Raw genomic sequence first — 17,513 nt, 5'->3', positions numbered from 1 at the left:
TTGCATCCCTTAAATGCGATAACATAGGATGAGCTCCCTTCTCTTCCCACAACTCTCAAGCGTATTCCATTCAGAGTACGCAAAAAGGACAATATCGTTTCCAGCGCCTGAAAATTTTATCCTTATATGATATGGAAAAACGCTAAAGCCCTGGGATCGAGGTTAAGTCAAACCTTGATCGGGAAGTCTATTTAATCAAAGGAGACGCTGATAACAACATAATCAAAATGGGGCATAAAAAATGGAAAAAAGATAATAAAATTATTAACAAGAAATGTAAAAAGTTGACAGACAACATTATTTGAAATTACGAGTAAAAGTTTTTTTTGTCTGCAACTGTTTATGCATATAATTTCTTTCCCATAATTTACGACGCCGTCAACCTCGTCCCAAGGGCTTATCCAACGTAAAATTCCTGAAAAGATAGACACAACACACGAGGTTGACGATGGCGCGCAGTACAAAACCATAAGGGTCGAGGGCTAGGGGCTTCCGTATTCATTCCCACGGACTATCCGGTAATTAGCAGGTAAACAACCGAAAGGTTGAGCATGAAACAAACGAAGATTAGAAAAGAAAAGGTGTCAAATTGTTTCCGTGTAGACAGAATAAGTCATTTTCACTAGCTGACTAAATCACCAGCTAGCTACAGGTGTTTTTTTTCATATCCCCTTTTTAACTTCCTGATTTTTCATGCCTGGAAATGACAACAGAATATAATTTTACTGAATTAAATCTGAACGTAGTAGTTGCTTTCTATATAAAAGCTAGATAGCTAGTGGGTAAATCATGTGAGTTTTAAAATGACAGTACAATGCCATGTCAGAAACAAATCAATTCGAGCTTTGTAGCCCAGAAGGTGTGTTTTCAAGTTTAACATTTCCATGGCATTTTGACTTTGCAGGAGCCCATGCCAATGTTTTTGAAGGTAAGTGGGCCACATTTACCAGTAGGCTTCGGTTTGCTTTGCTCAAACAGGTTAACTTTTTCTTTACCTCTTCAAAATAAGAAACATTTTAATTAGCAAAAACTTTGCACAGATTGATTGACAAGGCTGATATATTGATGTCTCTTGTACTTATTAAGTGCATCCGTTTTAGTATGGTAATGGTCAAAGTTAATACCCTTTATATAGCAGCTGCTAAGTTGTGAGGATGAATCGGTAGGTTGGTTTCTTGAAACGATTTTTAATTGCCATGAGAACAGTACAATAGTGTCATAGAACAAAAAATAATAAGCTGCAACCATTTTTTCTGGTGATCATCCAAGAATTTCAAATGGCATATTTTGGTTTGTGATGCTTTCTTGATAATGTTGGCTCTTTGATTTCCAGCTTGGTTGCTCTTATCTCAAAAGATTCAAAAAACAAGTTAGTCTTGCCTTATTTAAACAGTAAGATCTGCAAATCTTTGACAATTCACAGCACTTGTTGTTTCTCTTTGCAATGTTTTTGTAAGCTATTAGTTGGACTTTACAATCTATGGCTCAGAGTTCAAAAAAATAATAAAATGATGCTATTTGTGACACCCAATAATGTAAGCGCAAAAGGCGGTTAGAAAAGCCTGAGATGGATGTTCACCCTGTGACATTTTATCATGCGTATCATGCGTGACACGAACGATCTGTGATACTATCGTGACCATCGCAATAGAAAAAATGTTAACGATCAGCTTCGCGATAGTCGCAATGTATAAAAAATAACAATGATATCGCGATCGTCACTATTCATTGTGATTGTCGCTAGGGATCGTGAATAACATTAAAAATAATAAACAATAGATGTGTATAGCTAATCTTGTGTCTTTGTTTTTGTTTTTTTAAATTTAAAAATTCTTTTGCATCCTGTATTTTTATTAGAAATTGGATTTTAGAAATAAGGTGACTCAAACTTAATTACTTGTTCTACTCGCAAAGTAGATTGTAGTTTACGGTCTGTTGGTTGGCGAAAAAAAAAAAATTTTATCGAGAATGTATAGATAGTCGGAACAACAAAAAAATAAAAAAGAACAAAGGAGGAGGGTGCTACAACAAGCATATTTTTCTATGTATGTTTTGCTTGTATTAGCGAATGTTAAAGTAGTGAATGTCCGATTTAATGAAAGTTCATGGAAAATAAGAATGTATGGTTGGAACAACAACAAAAACATAATAAAAAAAATAACAACGGAGGAGGGTGTTACTACAACCGTTTTCTATGTATTTTTGCATAACGCACACAGTTTATATTTTTTAGTTGCGAAGGAAAAATACTAATAATTTGTCTCACTAAAAAAATGTAACTAGTACTCAAGGTGAAAAGATAAAAATACTTGCCTGTTAAAAAACTTGTTTTCAAAAGTTATGTAGCAAGTTTTTTTGGTATTGTTTTAAAAGCTGTACAGCAAGAATTATTCTTGTGCTGTTTCGAAAGTTATACAGAATATACCTGCGTTGTTTTGAAAGATATACAGCAGATTATACTTAGGCTGTTTCGAAATTGATACAGCAAGTTATCCCATTTAAAATAATAAAACATAAAATTTATTTTAATAAAAAAGTTAATGTTTTTTGCGCAGTTTTATAAGAAAATTAATATTTAAGTGCAAAAAAGTTTCACGAACTATAGTTTAGTTGACAATAGTATTTCGCAACATTAAAATGATTTGTTTATTTCATAACGGAGGAGGGTGTTATGACATGCGTATTTTGCGTTGTTTTAATTAATTTTCTAAAATCATTGAAAAAGATTTAATGATATTAATTATTTTTCCTAAATATTGACTAAGAAATTTAAGATTTTAGCAAGCAGCGTAATTTTAAACATATATTAATCATAACGAAGTTGTAACATGCGTATTTTGCGTTGTTTTAATTATTTTTCTAAAATCATTGAAGAAGATTTAATGATATTAATTATTTTTCCTAAATATTGACTAATAAATTTAAGATTTTAGCAAGCAGCGTAATTTTAAACATATATTAATCATAACGAAGGAGGGTATTATGACATTCATAATCTTTTTTTCACGAGATAGGATAAGAAAATGTTTGTTTATTGATATTTTTTATTTTTTTTATCGTGAAAGTTAGGGTTGGGCGGGCCCGTAGAACAACTAAATAAGTTTAAGTCTAAACAAGAAAAAAGCTTACGACAACAAAAATATTTTTGATTTAAAAAAAAAAAAAAAACCAATTATTCCTATTTATATAATTGCACTATTCTCTCATGATATTAATTACTTGATTTTTATAATGTTTAAAGATGTATCATTACGATTGTGAAATGGATCGCGAAAGTCGACCGCTCGATGGATTTTTTCTTGCCGCCACAACATTGTAAATCGTGCGCGACGCACATGATACGTGATCCATGATGTTAGGTGTCCTGATTCCAGTACTGTATATTAGTAAAATATCAAAACTATAAAACACATGTGTACGCACTTAAAGCTAGTGAGAAAAAAGAAATAAGAAATAAATGGAAAGCGCAAAGTACATCCACTAAACCAAACCGCTTTAATAAACAAAAACAAAAAAGCAAGCAAAAAAATGAGAAAAAGTCCAAACACAGCTCCACCTAATCTACCTAAATAATATACATGTAAAAAATATATAAATAAGTTACAAAAACCGAATTTTAAACATTCTTTAAACTTTAGACTAGATTCAACTTTGCGTACTTCAGCTGGCAAAGCATTAAAAAGCTTCATAACGGAAAAATAAACTGACTTTCTTCCAAACTCAGTTTTCACTGGTGGAAGTTTTAACAAAAAATTGTTATTGCATGTTTCTTTTTCATCATTTTAAAATAATTGCAAAAGTTTTCACACAGATCCTTTTTAATACACTTTCCCACAAAAATGCATGCGTGTTGCTTCTTAACTAAATCAATAAGGGGGTTGTCAGTATTTTCAGGTGTTGCATAATCACGACGTATGATTTTCTTTGCACGATTATCGATCGATGTTAAACGTTCAGCTTGTGTTTTTGGTATGACAATTGATAATATACTGCACTGAACTTGTATATTGCAGTGGCAGATTTAATGTCGAGTTGTGAAGTAGTCTGTTAAGTAAATGTGATCTACTAGTTGCTTACTTGTAACATTTTTGAAATAATTTCCCAGTGTTAAAGTTGTGGCGTCTACCTGTACCAAACACCATAGCCTCAGTCTTTCCTTTCTTAAAGTTAAGTACAAGTTCATTATCTTTAAACCACAATCCCAAACTGTTTAAATCAGACGTTGGTTGAGTTTCAAAAATTTTAATACTCGTACGTACAGGACAGTATCATCAGCATACTTTATAATGCTTGTAAAACGAATGTAATCTTCAATATCATTTGCAAAAATAACAAACAATAAAGGTCCCAGGATCGAGCCCTGGGGAACGCTACACGTAACCTTATTTATATCAGACAAAACGTTGTTATACTTAACCAACTGAGTTCTGTTAAAAAGATAATCAGATACTTTATTTTTGATTCCATACAAGGATAGTTTAAGAAGTAACTTAGCATGAAATAGAGTGTCAAACGCTTTGCCAAAATCGATAAAAATACACCCAGTAAGCATTTTATTATCAGCATTTCTTTTAATGTCATCACAAAGTAATGTAACTGCTAGTTCAAATGACTTTTTGCTCAAAAACCAAATTGAATTTTTGACAATAAATTGTGTTAAGTCAAATACATATATATAAGTAGGTTGAACAACTTTTTTAAGGTTACTGTAAAGGAAACAATTTTTTTTTTAGGTTTTTTGCAAAAAATTCATGACATACAGAAAAAAAAATTCTCTTTCCAATGACATATTTTATATTCTATGAAAATATTTGGAACATCCCTTTTTTCTGGAAAAAGCCTTTTTAGAGGTGTTATATCCTTCACACCTTTTAAAAAATATGTGCAAAATGAGTTGAGCATATTTTTTGTAAACATTATGCATAATATGGAACTCCCGTATAAAAATATGCATAATAATATTTTTTAGATAGTTTACTTTCACTATCGAATTAAAAAAAATCAAAGTTAAGGAATATGCATATGAGCTGTCTCTTGTAAACCTGACTTCTATCTATTAATAATTTTGAACGCTTGCACGCATATTTAGCATAAAGAAAAAGTTCGCACTTCTATCATCTTTCTGCATACTCAGTTCACACATTTTTATAACACCTACGAAAATCTTTAAAAACAAATATCTTGTTAGTAAATTTTCGCATACATGCCTTTACGTTTGTGGTCTCTTTTTCCGAAAGCTTCCTATTGGCTCATTGAAATTTTCGGTAATGAAAAGCTGAACAAATTATGTACAAAACGTTCCCGGATTTTTTTGTATAAATTACTGATTAGCGAATTATGACGACAGAAAGAAAAAAATATGCATTTTTTTGAATGATTATATATAATTACAAATAATTTCATAACAACGTTATTAGAAAAAAAAAAACGGGAACCTTTTTGAATTTAATTTATGCTGGATATAATGGTGCGAAAACGAGAAGTCTGCGAGTGTGTGTTTATTTCATTATATTTTCTTTTTGGAAAATTACCATCTCACGAAAATAACACCATCAAAAAAGTCTTTCATCAAGCATTCAGAAACAAAAAAAACATAAAAAAATATAACAGTATTGATAAATTATAAGGGTTTTTCTGAGACTACTCATCAAGTGAGTTTTTTCCTTTACAGTAACCTTAATCACAACCAGACGCCTGGCAATGTGTTTGACTCTTATAAAACCGAAAATAACAATGGAAATAGATGAATTTGCATATTAGTGCAAAAAACCACATCTGTGGTTCAGTTTTTCTAACACAAAACAGTGTAGGTAAAATATGCAATAATTACCCTGGAAAATATAGGGTGTAAAATCATTGGGATTGAAAGAGTTAATCAGTCTCAATATTATTAGGTAAATCAACAGGTGTGCAACACACTACACGCACCTCAAAGGCATGTATTTTTTTCATCATTGATAGGCCACAAAATACAAAATAACTGATCTTTTAGAAAAAATTCTTTATCCACTTCGCAAAAAGCAATTTTGCGTGTTTTTGTTGACAAAAGTTTATATATGTGAAATCTAATTGTTTATGTGCATCTACAAAATTTGCTTAATTAGTGTATAAAAAAATCGTATATATGATATACGATATGATATATATGAAAACCCATTTAGCTTCAGTTTATTATAGCTATCAATGTGCCATAAAAAATCTGGACTAGATATTGAGTATATTCTTCATTGTAATTTTTTCTTTTTCTGTGCACCACTCATTTCGTAATCTATTTCCCTGAAAATTTTCATGACTGCATTTCAGTTGACAGAAAGCCCAATTTTTTCTAAAATAGCCCAAATCTTCCTGTATCCTGAAATTAACAGCCTTTTATCACAGCACCCTAAACTTCAAAGAGGAAAGACATGATGAAAAAAGATTAAATAATATGCTTTTGACAAAAGGGAGAAAGGGATTCAGGGAATGTCCCTCCATCTGTGAATTTTGAGCAAAGCAAAAAAAAAACAATTTTTTTTTCAAAAAAAATAGGCGATTGGAAAGCATTCTAAGTACTGTCCAGTTGTGTATTCATTTATCTCAACATTTTTAAAATGTAGTAAAATTTAAAAAAAAAACAATTAAATTTAGATGTTTGTGATGTCTGACAACAGACATTTCACTTGTGGATTAACACTGCAAATGTTTTTCTTCAAAATACTGAACTTTAGACCTATTGTTTTTTACCCAAAATCTACTATATAAATAAAGCATACTCTTATAAAAGAAAAAGCATGTAGGTGTACACTATTCTAAGCTTCCCTGCCCAAGCGCAACAACCTTATCCCCAGGACCCATTTTCACGTTATCTCTAATTTAAAAAAGAGCGCTGTTCTCTTCGTTTTACTTTTTTTTAGCAACTCGACGTCTTAAAAATCTAAGGAGAACCTAAGGTTTAAAATGAATATTTTGGTTAACAAGCCTTTAAATTTTTTAAAAAGCTTTTTTTATTCTCAAGATATTCACATTTAAAGAATTTTAGATTTAATTATGCTAAATTATCATTTCATATTTATGTAGTAGCAAATTTTGACATTTTTTGTCATCAATAATTTTAGACCTGATAAGGGATGTGCATTCAAACTTTATCAATACATAGATATAATAAAGTTTCTGTGTCCTATGCTGGCTCTGGTATTCTGCTGATGAAGGCTGTGAGGGTCGAAATACCAAATAAGCATGGATTATAATGAGTCCTTTTGCCGACAAGGTGGCTCAGTGGATAAAAGCTTGTGGTGCATCAAATGTTACGATCCCAGGTTCGAGTCCCTGGGCTGCCGAGGCAAAGGGAATCGTGAGAATCCGCCAACTTTGTTCTGGTATTCTGTATACATATATGCACTCATTATTGCTCTACATTGTTGGTTTTTATATGTGGTGTATATTCATTCATTCATTCATTCATTCATTACTAGCACTTTCATAACCCATACAATATTATGGTTCTGTACACAAGGCATTAATATTGAGAGTTGGAATTTCTAATTTTTATAATATCACTTATTTTTAGTTATATAAAATGTCTGCTCCTCATCGTCCACCACCACCTCCACCTTCCAGACCTGGTAATTTTATTCTATTTTTTTGTTTATAACTATTTTGTTATTTGGCTAATATTTCTACAGGATATCAACATAAAATGCTGTTTACCATATGTGTCAGATGCTGTGTAAAAAGGGGTTAAAATCTTAAAATAATTGTGTATAAGAAATAGAATATCTTGGGTCAAAATATATTCAGTGTCCTGGCCTAATAAAACTTCAATTCGATTGGGCTGCAAAAAGGATTTAATGTTGTTACAAATGATTTATTTTTCCTTTTTCTTATATCATTAAATTTTGATCAATGTCACAAACATGTGATGATTACATCGATTGCAGGAAAGATAAACAACCTGATTCTTTTTTTTTTTTTTTTTGAAATATTTTTCGTCATGCTGACTCTTTAATAAACATGCAAGAATATGCAACAATTACACCTTGAGATTGTAAAAAGTTACAACTTCAATTTGTTGTCATAAAATAGTTGTAAAAGTTGTTATACAAATATTTATATTTAGGTCATGTTCAAGTCGTAAAAGCTGTTTATCCATATGCCGCCCAGCGTGTAAGTTTTTTGCCACTTCTGTTGATGTAACCAGTTTATTTTAATTTTTTTGCCTGTAAACAGAAGCACATTTTTATTAATTTTACAAGTGGCTATTTCTTTCCAATTACACGTATATTATACGTATCTTAAAAAACTTTTTACATAAGAAGGTAAGGTTGTGTGGAAAAAAACATTCCTGCAGAATACTTAAAATTGGAAACACAACAATTATCCAATGTATTTCCCTTATTCTTTCACTTATGGTACGAAATTGTGATGTATATTTTTTTCTTAGGGTGATGAGCTCTCCTTCGAGGAAGGAGATCTTTTATACATACTTGATAAGGTAACAAATATTTCCTGTAAGTTGACTTATACCATAAATTGTGCCGCTGACTGACGGTGATTAGATTCACTTGCATAACTATTTTTTGGATTGCAAGAAGCGCATTTAGTAAACAGTAACAGAACTATCTAGGATGTAAATTTTCAAACGATCATGGCACTATTTTTAAGCAATTTTTTCACTCGTTTGTTGGGCTAATTCTCTCCTTATATCGAAAATTAGTGAAAAAATAGTAGGTTGTGGTTTTTATGTAATTTGTGATTCACTTATTTAATTAAACTCCATATACTTTTATAGTCAGATACAACAGGTTGGTGGAAAGCAAGAGTTGGTAACAAGACAGGTCTCATTCCAAGCAACTATGGTAAGTGATTATTATGTATGGTAAAGATTCGAAGATTGCTTTCCAACAGTAGAAAAGCCTGGGAAAATTTATTAAACACGAAGTACAATACATTGAGTCCCCAAATGATTTTTTAAGTATTCATTGTTTTACAATTTCACAAATCTTATCCCTGTTTTTGTATGAACAGGGACGAAATCAATGGTTACTTTTCCTTAATGATAAATTTTCTACCCTCTCACTTTTAAAGACACTATTCTCTTTTCTTATAATGGAACACATTCTCTTACTTGCAATAGTGGCATGTTTACTATATAATGTTCTCTTTAGTGTGACCATGTTTTTGTTATAGTTGCTGATAATACAGAAACCATTGATAATCCGTTGCATGAAGCTGCTAAGAGAGGTATTATAACTGAATTTTACAAATCTAATTGGCGATAGATTTATATGTATAAATAATAATTGTTACAAATCACGAAATTGTGTGTTTTGCGTGTATTAGTTTTGTAAATTTGGTCGAACACCATAATTGGTGAGAGTCATAGAAAAAGTGTTTTGCATGTTATCAAGAACTTAGTCTTAATTACTTTTTGATAAGAAGCAGGAATGTAAAAAAACGTTTTTCGCTCTTCATTTTTATATTAGGACGTTTTGTATCTATTTTTACCTGCTTTGTTTTATTTATTTTCTTTTAGGAAACGTTAACTTCTTAAATGAATGTCTTAACAATAAAGTAGGTATTTTTATGTGAATAAATTTGATTGTTACTTATGATATTATCTATCCAATTACAGGCAGTATAATTTTTAGGCACATTTCTTTTAAGTAGATCATAAAATAACACTTTCTAAGTTTGATCGGGTTGAACTGAGCTTAATTAAAGATCAAGTTAAGCCTATTTTAGTTGAAATTTTAGACACACCAAGATAAGCCTAAGTGAGTCATGATGCATGACTAAACTAGTGCTGCATGCCACCCCCTGGGTTACCAAAAAGCTTCATTTTATACATTCGGACTCATGTGCTCCTTTTTAATAGGTTTAGCACAATTGATTCTGTTCACAAAACACTTTGCTTATGAATGCGACATACATGCTGTGGTTGATGTTATACTACTTCCTATCTATTTTTTTTCTCAGGTTTCTGTAAACAGTCTAGACAAATCTGGATCTACAGCACTTCATTGGGCTGCGTCTGGCGGACATACAGGTAATTTTCTGGCTAAAAGACACCTATGTGGATACTGCTGAAAAGAAGCGCACGTCAAAAGGCTTCAATCATGAATACTCCAAAAAATATTTTTGCTTTTAGAATTTCTTTTTCTATCTATAACAATCTTTTCTAATGTTGTTTTACTACCTGTGCTTATAAATTTATTTTTTGGTCTGAAAACTAAATTTTACCAATACTTAAAAATTTATTTTTGTTGTCATTACTGGTGACATAAAAAACCTCTGAAAGGTTGCAAAATTTAACTCAAAAGGATCTTAAAAGTTGTTGAAATTGTTATAAAAATCGGATTTATTGTTTTATGTACGAATACGACCCAGTTCAAGACTGCTGTATGTTCAAATCTAGCCATGAAAGCAGACATTCTTTCGTTCTAGTTCATTAATATAAAAAGATTTAAGTAATTTTAAAGTTGCTAGCTTCGTAATTACTTAAATCTTTCTATCCTGTGGAACAAATTATTATTTTTTTTTAGAATGCGCAATAATCCTTCTCAACGTACAAAATACTTCTTTAAATGTCCAGGTAATAAACATCCCTGTACTTAGTACCGTAAGACAGTGTGAACGTGAAGCTGTGTACGTAATCTACTTGTCGTCATTTTCGCTTCAGATATTAACATTTCCATTCTCTTTTTCGTAAGATTTTTGTGTTTTCATTGCAATCAGTATTTATTAATTTTTCTTAGTGTTTTCTCTTGTTCGTTTGTTTGTTTGTTTGTTTGTTTATATGTTTATTTATTTATAGAACAAACTTGGTGATACTGCTTTACACAACGCAGCATGGAAAGGTCATGTTGACATTGTCCGAGCGCTACTTGAGAAAGGTTGGATGTTATTTGTTTTTTCCAAGATTATTTGAGTTTACTTTTTATTTTTGGCGATAAATAATTAGTTCTATTGCCTTTGTTTTTTAAAGAGAAAATATATTGCGCGCATTAGGTAAAAACCAGACCTACTGGCCTCGAAGTTTAAACAGAGCGTATATATGTGGAAAATTTATTAGACATAACAAATATTTAAATATTTTGTTATGCCTAGTAAATTTTACACATAATTATCTGGCATATTTTGATTATTAATAATGAGCGTATATATATTTTCCATGTATTTAGGGATTTTGTGTTATAACTTTTACAGGAGCGGTGAAAAACATCAAAAATAACGATAAAAAGACTCCATACGATTTGGGACGAAAAGCAGAAGTAAAAGCTTTATTGAAAGAATCATCCGGTAAGATTCTTTCTCCACCACTTCATTTAACTTTGTTGACATTTTAACCAGTTGGATTTTCTGATCAGTTGCTATTCTTATTTATTGCTTCAGTGTACGAAAAAGGATAACATTGCAGTTTAAAAAGCTTAATTTATCATTTTTTCATGCCTCTGTTAAGGCCGGTTTCCATACAACTGTATTTTGCGCCCAGTCGTAAAAAGCGCCGTGACTTTTGATCTACGCATGCGCATTATCAGAATAATGCCGCTGACCTCGCGCTTTTGCATGCGCTGGGGCGATTTAAAAAAAGTTGAACAGGCTCTACTTTTTGCGAGCTACATTTTGCGCTTCAGCTAACAGCCAATCAAAAGGTAGCAATCTACATGAATTACGAAATAATTTTTAATTAGATCATTTCAATATGGCTAGCAACATCTCGCTTCTGTGTTAAATTTTTGTCAAAGCCAAATGAATGTAGAGAATCAGAATATATATCAATCAAGTGAAGTAGATGATGGAGGCACAAAGAAACAACATTGTAAACAAACTTATAAAGACTACTCGTGATCTGACGACATTAAATCCATAAGCAAAACGTTGTATAGTCGTTTGATTCTTCTTTCTATGGAAAGTCGTCTCATCCACATGTTTTTCTTACGTATTTTACAACGTTGTTTATTTCTACGCCATAAAAATGTTGCTAGGACTATTCTCAAATTTTGCAGCAACAAATATCGTCTGTTTACATCAGCCATGTTTTGCAAAAAACACGTGAGCAAAAATCGCTAAATGGAAATGGTTCGGTGTATGTGATAAAAGTCGCGGCGCATTTTACGACTGGGCGCAAAATGTAGCTGTATGGAAACCAGCCTTTACACGCTTTTTTATAAGAATATCAAAATTTAAACCAGGTCATTTTTCTTATTTCTCTATTGTTCTAAAATATAGACCTATTGTTTTCACCCTCAAATTATTATTATAAATAATGAAATTATTTACCCAGGCTAGCCTCTTCAGTTTCTATTGGTACTGCTATCAACGAAGGTCATGTGAAGGGGGTCCTACTGCATTTAAAGCTTTTATTTGAGTTACGAAAGTCGTGCAAGCACAGCAATCGCTCAACTACACAACTGCCTTAGATATCAATCCTATTCTCATGCTAAACGCTAAGCATTAACACTCTTTTGTCTCTGGCATGAATCGGTCGAGGTGAAACACCCAAGACCTCCCGCACTGGAAGCGAACGCTACACCACAAGTCAACTAGTCGAATAAACCCAGTCTGATAATTTTATGAAGCATATTCTTATAAAAGAAAGTGTGTAGTAGAAACGCTTGGACTGCCCAACAGCGTTAACGTGTAGGTCTGCGTAAATGCGCCCTCCTTCTCAGTTGCTATGTAGTTTGTTTCTTTTCACCTTAGTGTCGAATGCTGGAGAGTATGGTGTTGACGACGAGGAAGATGATGAATAAAAAAAACAATAGAACTAGAAGAACTCTCCAAAAAAGTTAACTAAATTCATTCATGAAAAAAAATTAGGAAAATGATTTAAATAAAGAGTCAGTGATGTACTTCTGGCCTTAAAACGTTCCGTTTTAGGGTTTCACGATGAAGTATTTTGTAAGTAGACTGTGTTCCGTTAAACACATGTCTACTCTCTCCGCCACAGTGTTTGTGGAGTGTTTCTTTCTATAATTTATTATTTTTTTTAATTAATTTTTGCATTTTCCTATTTGTATATATGTTTTACTTTTTGTTTATATACGCATGCTCAATTCGCATTTCATTAAGCTGTACGTTGTGTTATTGCTGACTTCCCTCCAAGGCAAGCTTACTTTAGATTTTTATGAAGCGCTTTGTGCGTGACAATTTATTTTAAATCAACAACTTTATATGCATAATTAAACCCCCTAATTTTACGCCCGCCTTTTACTAGTGCTATTTCTTAAATGTTCACAACTAAACTCTATTATAAGACTTTTTTTATTGCGTTGCAAAAACGAACGCCCTAGGGCGTAACAGAAGACCTTGCAGAGCTTACACAACTTGCACTTACGCAGTATCTCCTGGTAAACATTTTTGTAAATTTGTTGTTCCTCATACTGCGGTTTACACCGCATATTAATTTAAGAAACCTTATGAAAGGTCTTGCTCAATTTTTTAAGGGCTGGGGACGAGGTGTGGACAGGTTTTTCGATTAAGTTAAACATATATTTTATTTTTAATGAGTTTTACAGGGTTGTGGCACCTGTATCCTTTATTTCTAGCCACTGTCCCCCCTTGATCGTCATGTCTATAGTACTTTTGCAGAGCTGGTAATTTTTTTAACGTTGGGTTTTAGGGTATACTTTCGGTCATCGTCACATTACTTTGTAATGTTTGTTCCTTTCGTTAGATTTAGTTTTTTTTTAATATTTGAATTTTTGGCGATCTAGAACGAAATTTGTTAGAAGTAAATATCAGCAGATATATACATATATTTCACGTTTTCTACCAAATGTATTTTTTCTGGATTTTAAAATTTAATCCGGTTAGAGAAATGATCGGAACTTATTGGATTAAGTCTTTTTGGAAAAATGTCCTGTAAAATTCCTTTTAGAAGAATATTATTCATTTTGTGTTGATTTTTTCAGTTTTTTACTACGCATACTTTTTACTTGCGCTTTGCAACCTTGTCCTCAACTCTTTTTATCTTTCTCACATTCTGCGAGATTAAGATTCCTGGGCAAGTATGCACTTGATTTTCCTCGATTGCCCGGAAAACTGTTAATTTACCCTTTCTTTTACGTGTTTAAATTTCTTGGTAATATTCTTAAAAGTATCCTTAAAAGACCTCAGTTACCCATTTTTGTTCCCTACCTTAAAGGATTCTCGAAACGAGAATGCTAAGTTGCCAACATAATGGCGATATCAAATTATTAATTTTTTTTATCCTTATTACAAGCTCGTGAGCTTGTATTAAAACGCAAATTTGTCCTACAAGAATGGAAATTTTTGCCTCTCTCTCTGAGCACCGACACGGGAGTAGTCGTGTGTTCGAATCTCATCTTGGTCACTATTTTTACTTTTTTTTTCTTTTCACTATCTTACCTGCGAGGGTGTGTTTCCAACTCGTAACTAACTAACAAAATGGTCAATCACAACGTCACAGATTTAAACTTCGTAACTAAACTCTCTAAGTACTTGGAATTCATCTAAATGACATTTCAGGCCAAAATTGGTATTATTTTCGACAAAATTTGGCACAGTTAACAAAAAAATTATGATTGTGACATCATAATTTGGATTTTTCTCGCCTAAATGTCATTTTAGGCCAAAATTTGTCTGAAAATTAAAACTACTTTATTTTCGACAAAGTTAAAAAAAAAGTATGCCGAACATGATGGTGCCATCAAAGTTTTGCTTAATGTCATTTTAGGCCAAAGTTGGTCCGAAAATTAAAACTGCTTTATTTTCGACAAAATATAGCACAGTTGACAAAAAAGTATGCTGAACATGATGGTGACATCAAAATTTTGATTTTTATCACCTAAATGTCATTATAGGCCAAAATTGGTCCAAAAATTAAAATTACTTTATTTTCAACAAAATTTGGCACAGTTAACAAAAAAAGTATGCTGAACATGATAGTGACATCAAAATGTTAATTTTTTGTCAACTAAATGCCGTTTAAGACCATAAACGTTTCAATCGCGCAACTTTCAACCATGAATGATAGGCTGTATTTTTTGTTAGCAGAAATTGTAGAATTGGGTTGCATTTTCGATGTTTTATACTTGTGCATTTTTAATAGCGAGATTGCTTAAGCACCTCCTGCATCTTGTATATTGTTTAAAAAGATAAGTGTTGAAAAGATGTATTTAACTAACTGGTAAAGTAAAGGTGTTTCCACCAAAGTTTTCCAAAGTGAATGTAGGCAGAGTTAAGGTCTCCCCAAATGCCTGGAAAGTAGTCTGCAAAAAATAAAATTTCCACAAAAATACGTAAGAGAAAAACGAAGACGCTACACCTTATATAATTAATGACAAGAGCGAAATTCTTTTCGCTACGCTAATGACACGCCAACATAGTGAAATATGATTTCGGAAACACTCCGAAAAACGTAAATTTTTCGATTCCCTTCCTCTTATTTGTCTCCGCGTCATAAGCGTACAGGAGTGACAGTTCTGGTAATATACTTTTTTAACTAAAGCCATTTCCTTTTTTAAACAATTAACATCGTATATTATTTTTCTTTATTTTTCTTTTTCTCACTGAGTGACTTTCTTATACCCGGTCCTTTTTTTTGAGGGGGGGGGGGGGGGGGGGGATTACTGAATTTCGAAAATTTTAGGTGCAGCCTGTGGTCTTTCTTCTTTCTGTCAGTCAGTTAACTCCAGGCTGACCCAACGAAAATTAAAATTTCGAGGAATTTTTCGTTCAAGAAGATCTCGTAACAGAAATCACAATTTGATAGACAGCTTTTTATAAACTTTCTTCGCGAGGTTGTTTACGTGTATCATACGTCTTGTTACAAGCTCGTGAGCTTGTATTAAAACGCAAATGTGTTCTACAAGAATGGAAATTTTTGCCTCTCTGAGCACCGACACGGGAGTCGTCGTGTGTTCGAATCTCATCTTGGTAACTATTTTTACTTTTTTTTTCTTTTTACTAACTCGTAGCTAACTATGTCCGAAATAATCAATTGCAACGTCACAGATTTAAATTTCGTACCTAAACTCTCTAAGTACTTGGAAGTCATCTAAATGACGTTTCAGGCCAAATTTGGTATTTGTTTTCGACAAAACTTGGCACAGTTAACAAAAAAAGTATGTATGCTGAACATAATAGTGACACCATAATTTTGATTTTTGTCACCTAACGTCATTTTAGGCCAAATTGGTCCAACAATTAAAACTATTTTAGACAAAACTTGGCAAAGTTAACAAAAAAAGTATGCCGAACATGGTGACATTAAAATTTTGATTTTTTGTCACCTAAATGTCATTTTAGGCCAAAATTGGTTCGAAAATTAAAATACTTTATTTTCGACAAAAATTGGCACAGTTAACAAAAAAAGTATGCTGAATATGATAGTGACATCAAAATTTTGATTTTTGTCACCTAAATGGAGTTTAAGCTCATAAACGTTTCAATCGCGCGACTTTCAACCATGAATGATAGGCTGTATTTTTTATTAGCAGAAATTGTAAAATTGGGTTGCATTGTGGATGTTTCATAGTTGTGCATTTTCAATAGCGAGATAGTTTATGCAGCGCCTGCATATTGTTTATTTTTTAAAAAGATAAGATTAGTGTTCACAAGCTTTATTTAACTAACTGGTAAAGTAAAGGTGTTTCCACCAAAGTTTTCAAAAGTGAATATAGGCAGAATTAAGGTCTCCCCAAATGCCTGGAAAGTAGTCTGCGAAAAATAAAATTTCCACAACAATACGTAAGAGAAAAACGAAGACGCTCCACCATATATAAATAATTACGAGAACGAAATTCTTTTTGTAGCGAAAAGAATTTCTCGTTCTCGCTTTCTTCTTTCTGTCAGTCGGTTTACCCCAGACTGACCCAACGAAAATTGAAATTTCGAGGAATTTTCCGTTCAAGAAGATCTCACAAATCAATTTCGAAAAATAACTGCGTAGTCCACAAGAAATGTTATCGCCCATCTGAATAGCAAAATATGTCGTGTCTAACTTCGTAACAGAAATCACAATTTAATAGACAGCTTTTTGTAAACTTTATTCGCGAGGTTGTTTACGTATATCATACGTCTTGTTTGCGTTTGTCCCTAAAAATAATAATAATAAACTAATCTGTTTTTTTTTCTTTTAATAACAAATTGTTTGCAATGAGACAAAAATTCCTAGACAATTGTTTTTTGAAAAACACCCCAAAAATTCATGTATAATTTTCTTGCTGCTAAATCAACGCAGAAAACTTTAGCCTTGCCGAATTTGTGGAGAATTGATAAAGTAAAGAGTTTGGCTTTAAACATCCGCTAAGGCGGACTTTTCTAGAGGGACTTATAGGAAAATCTTATAACAAAACCTCTCCAAAGAGTACACTCCATAAATCAGGCATTTTTTCATGTCCTGCACGAGTGTTTAAAGCATAATAGTAGACCTCTATAAAGTTTTTACATTTTTATTTCTTTCCTGAACATTTATTTACATCAAGCGATTTAACCTCATCAACAGGCGGGTTAGGCTTTTACATTTGGACGGCCTGAGACCTTCAGGTCGTCCACCTGTAAAAGCCTAA

At 32.2% G+C, this 17,513-nt stretch overlaps 1 protein-coding gene across 3 annotated transcripts; it reads left to right on the top strand.

The window, feature by feature from the left end:
* The first annotated feature begins 606 nt into the window (after window positions 1-606).
* LOC130634005 (osteoclast-stimulating factor 1-like) lies at window positions 607-13,883 on the top strand. Of its 3 annotated transcripts, none has more exons than XM_057444592.1 (12): window positions 607-652; window positions 7,547-7,601; window positions 8,096-8,142; window positions 8,420-8,470; window positions 8,768-8,834; window positions 9,166-9,219; window positions 9,512-9,549; window positions 9,955-10,024; window positions 10,521-10,570; window positions 10,793-10,871; window positions 11,185-11,277; window positions 12,682-13,883. In XM_057444592.1, exons 2-12 carry the CDS (start codon window positions 7,556-7,558, stop codon window positions 12,729-12,731), a joined length of 645 nt encoding a protein of 214 aa, XP_057300575.1. In that variant the 5' UTR covers window positions 607-652; window positions 7,547-7,555; the 3' UTR covers window positions 12,732-13,883. The 3 variants fall into 3 exon arrangements, with proteins under 3 accessions (XP_057300575.1, XP_057300573.1, XP_057300574.1); XM_057444590.1 differs by lacking the exon at window positions 607-652 and adding an exon at window positions 896-928; XM_057444591.1 differs by lacking the exon at window positions 607-652 and adding an exon at window positions 1,034-1,369.
* The last annotated feature ends 3,630 nt before the right edge of the window (window positions 13,884-17,513 follow it).

Source organism: Hydractinia symbiolongicarpus, chromosome 1 (genome assembly GCF_029227915.1).
Source record: "Hydractinia symbiolongicarpus strain clone_291-10 chromosome 1, HSymV2.1, whole genome shotgun sequence".
Taxonomy (NCBI): Eukaryota; Metazoa; Cnidaria; class Hydrozoa; order Anthoathecata; family Hydractiniidae; genus Hydractinia; species Hydractinia symbiolongicarpus.
This window is presented reverse-complemented; position numbering and strand designations above follow the sequence as displayed.

Excerpts from the sequence above, each read along its gene's own strand:
- LOC130634005 (XM_057444590.1), top strand. Across the intron at positions 9,550-9,954 it reads ATGAATGTCTTAACAATAAA|GTTTCTGTAAACAGTCTAGA; the intron begins GTAGGTATTTTT and ends TTTTTTTCTCAG. Across the intron at positions 11,278-12,681 it reads TTTATTGAAAGAATCATCCG|TGTCGAATGCTGGAGAGTAT; the intron begins GTAAGATTCTTT and ends TTTTCACCTTAG.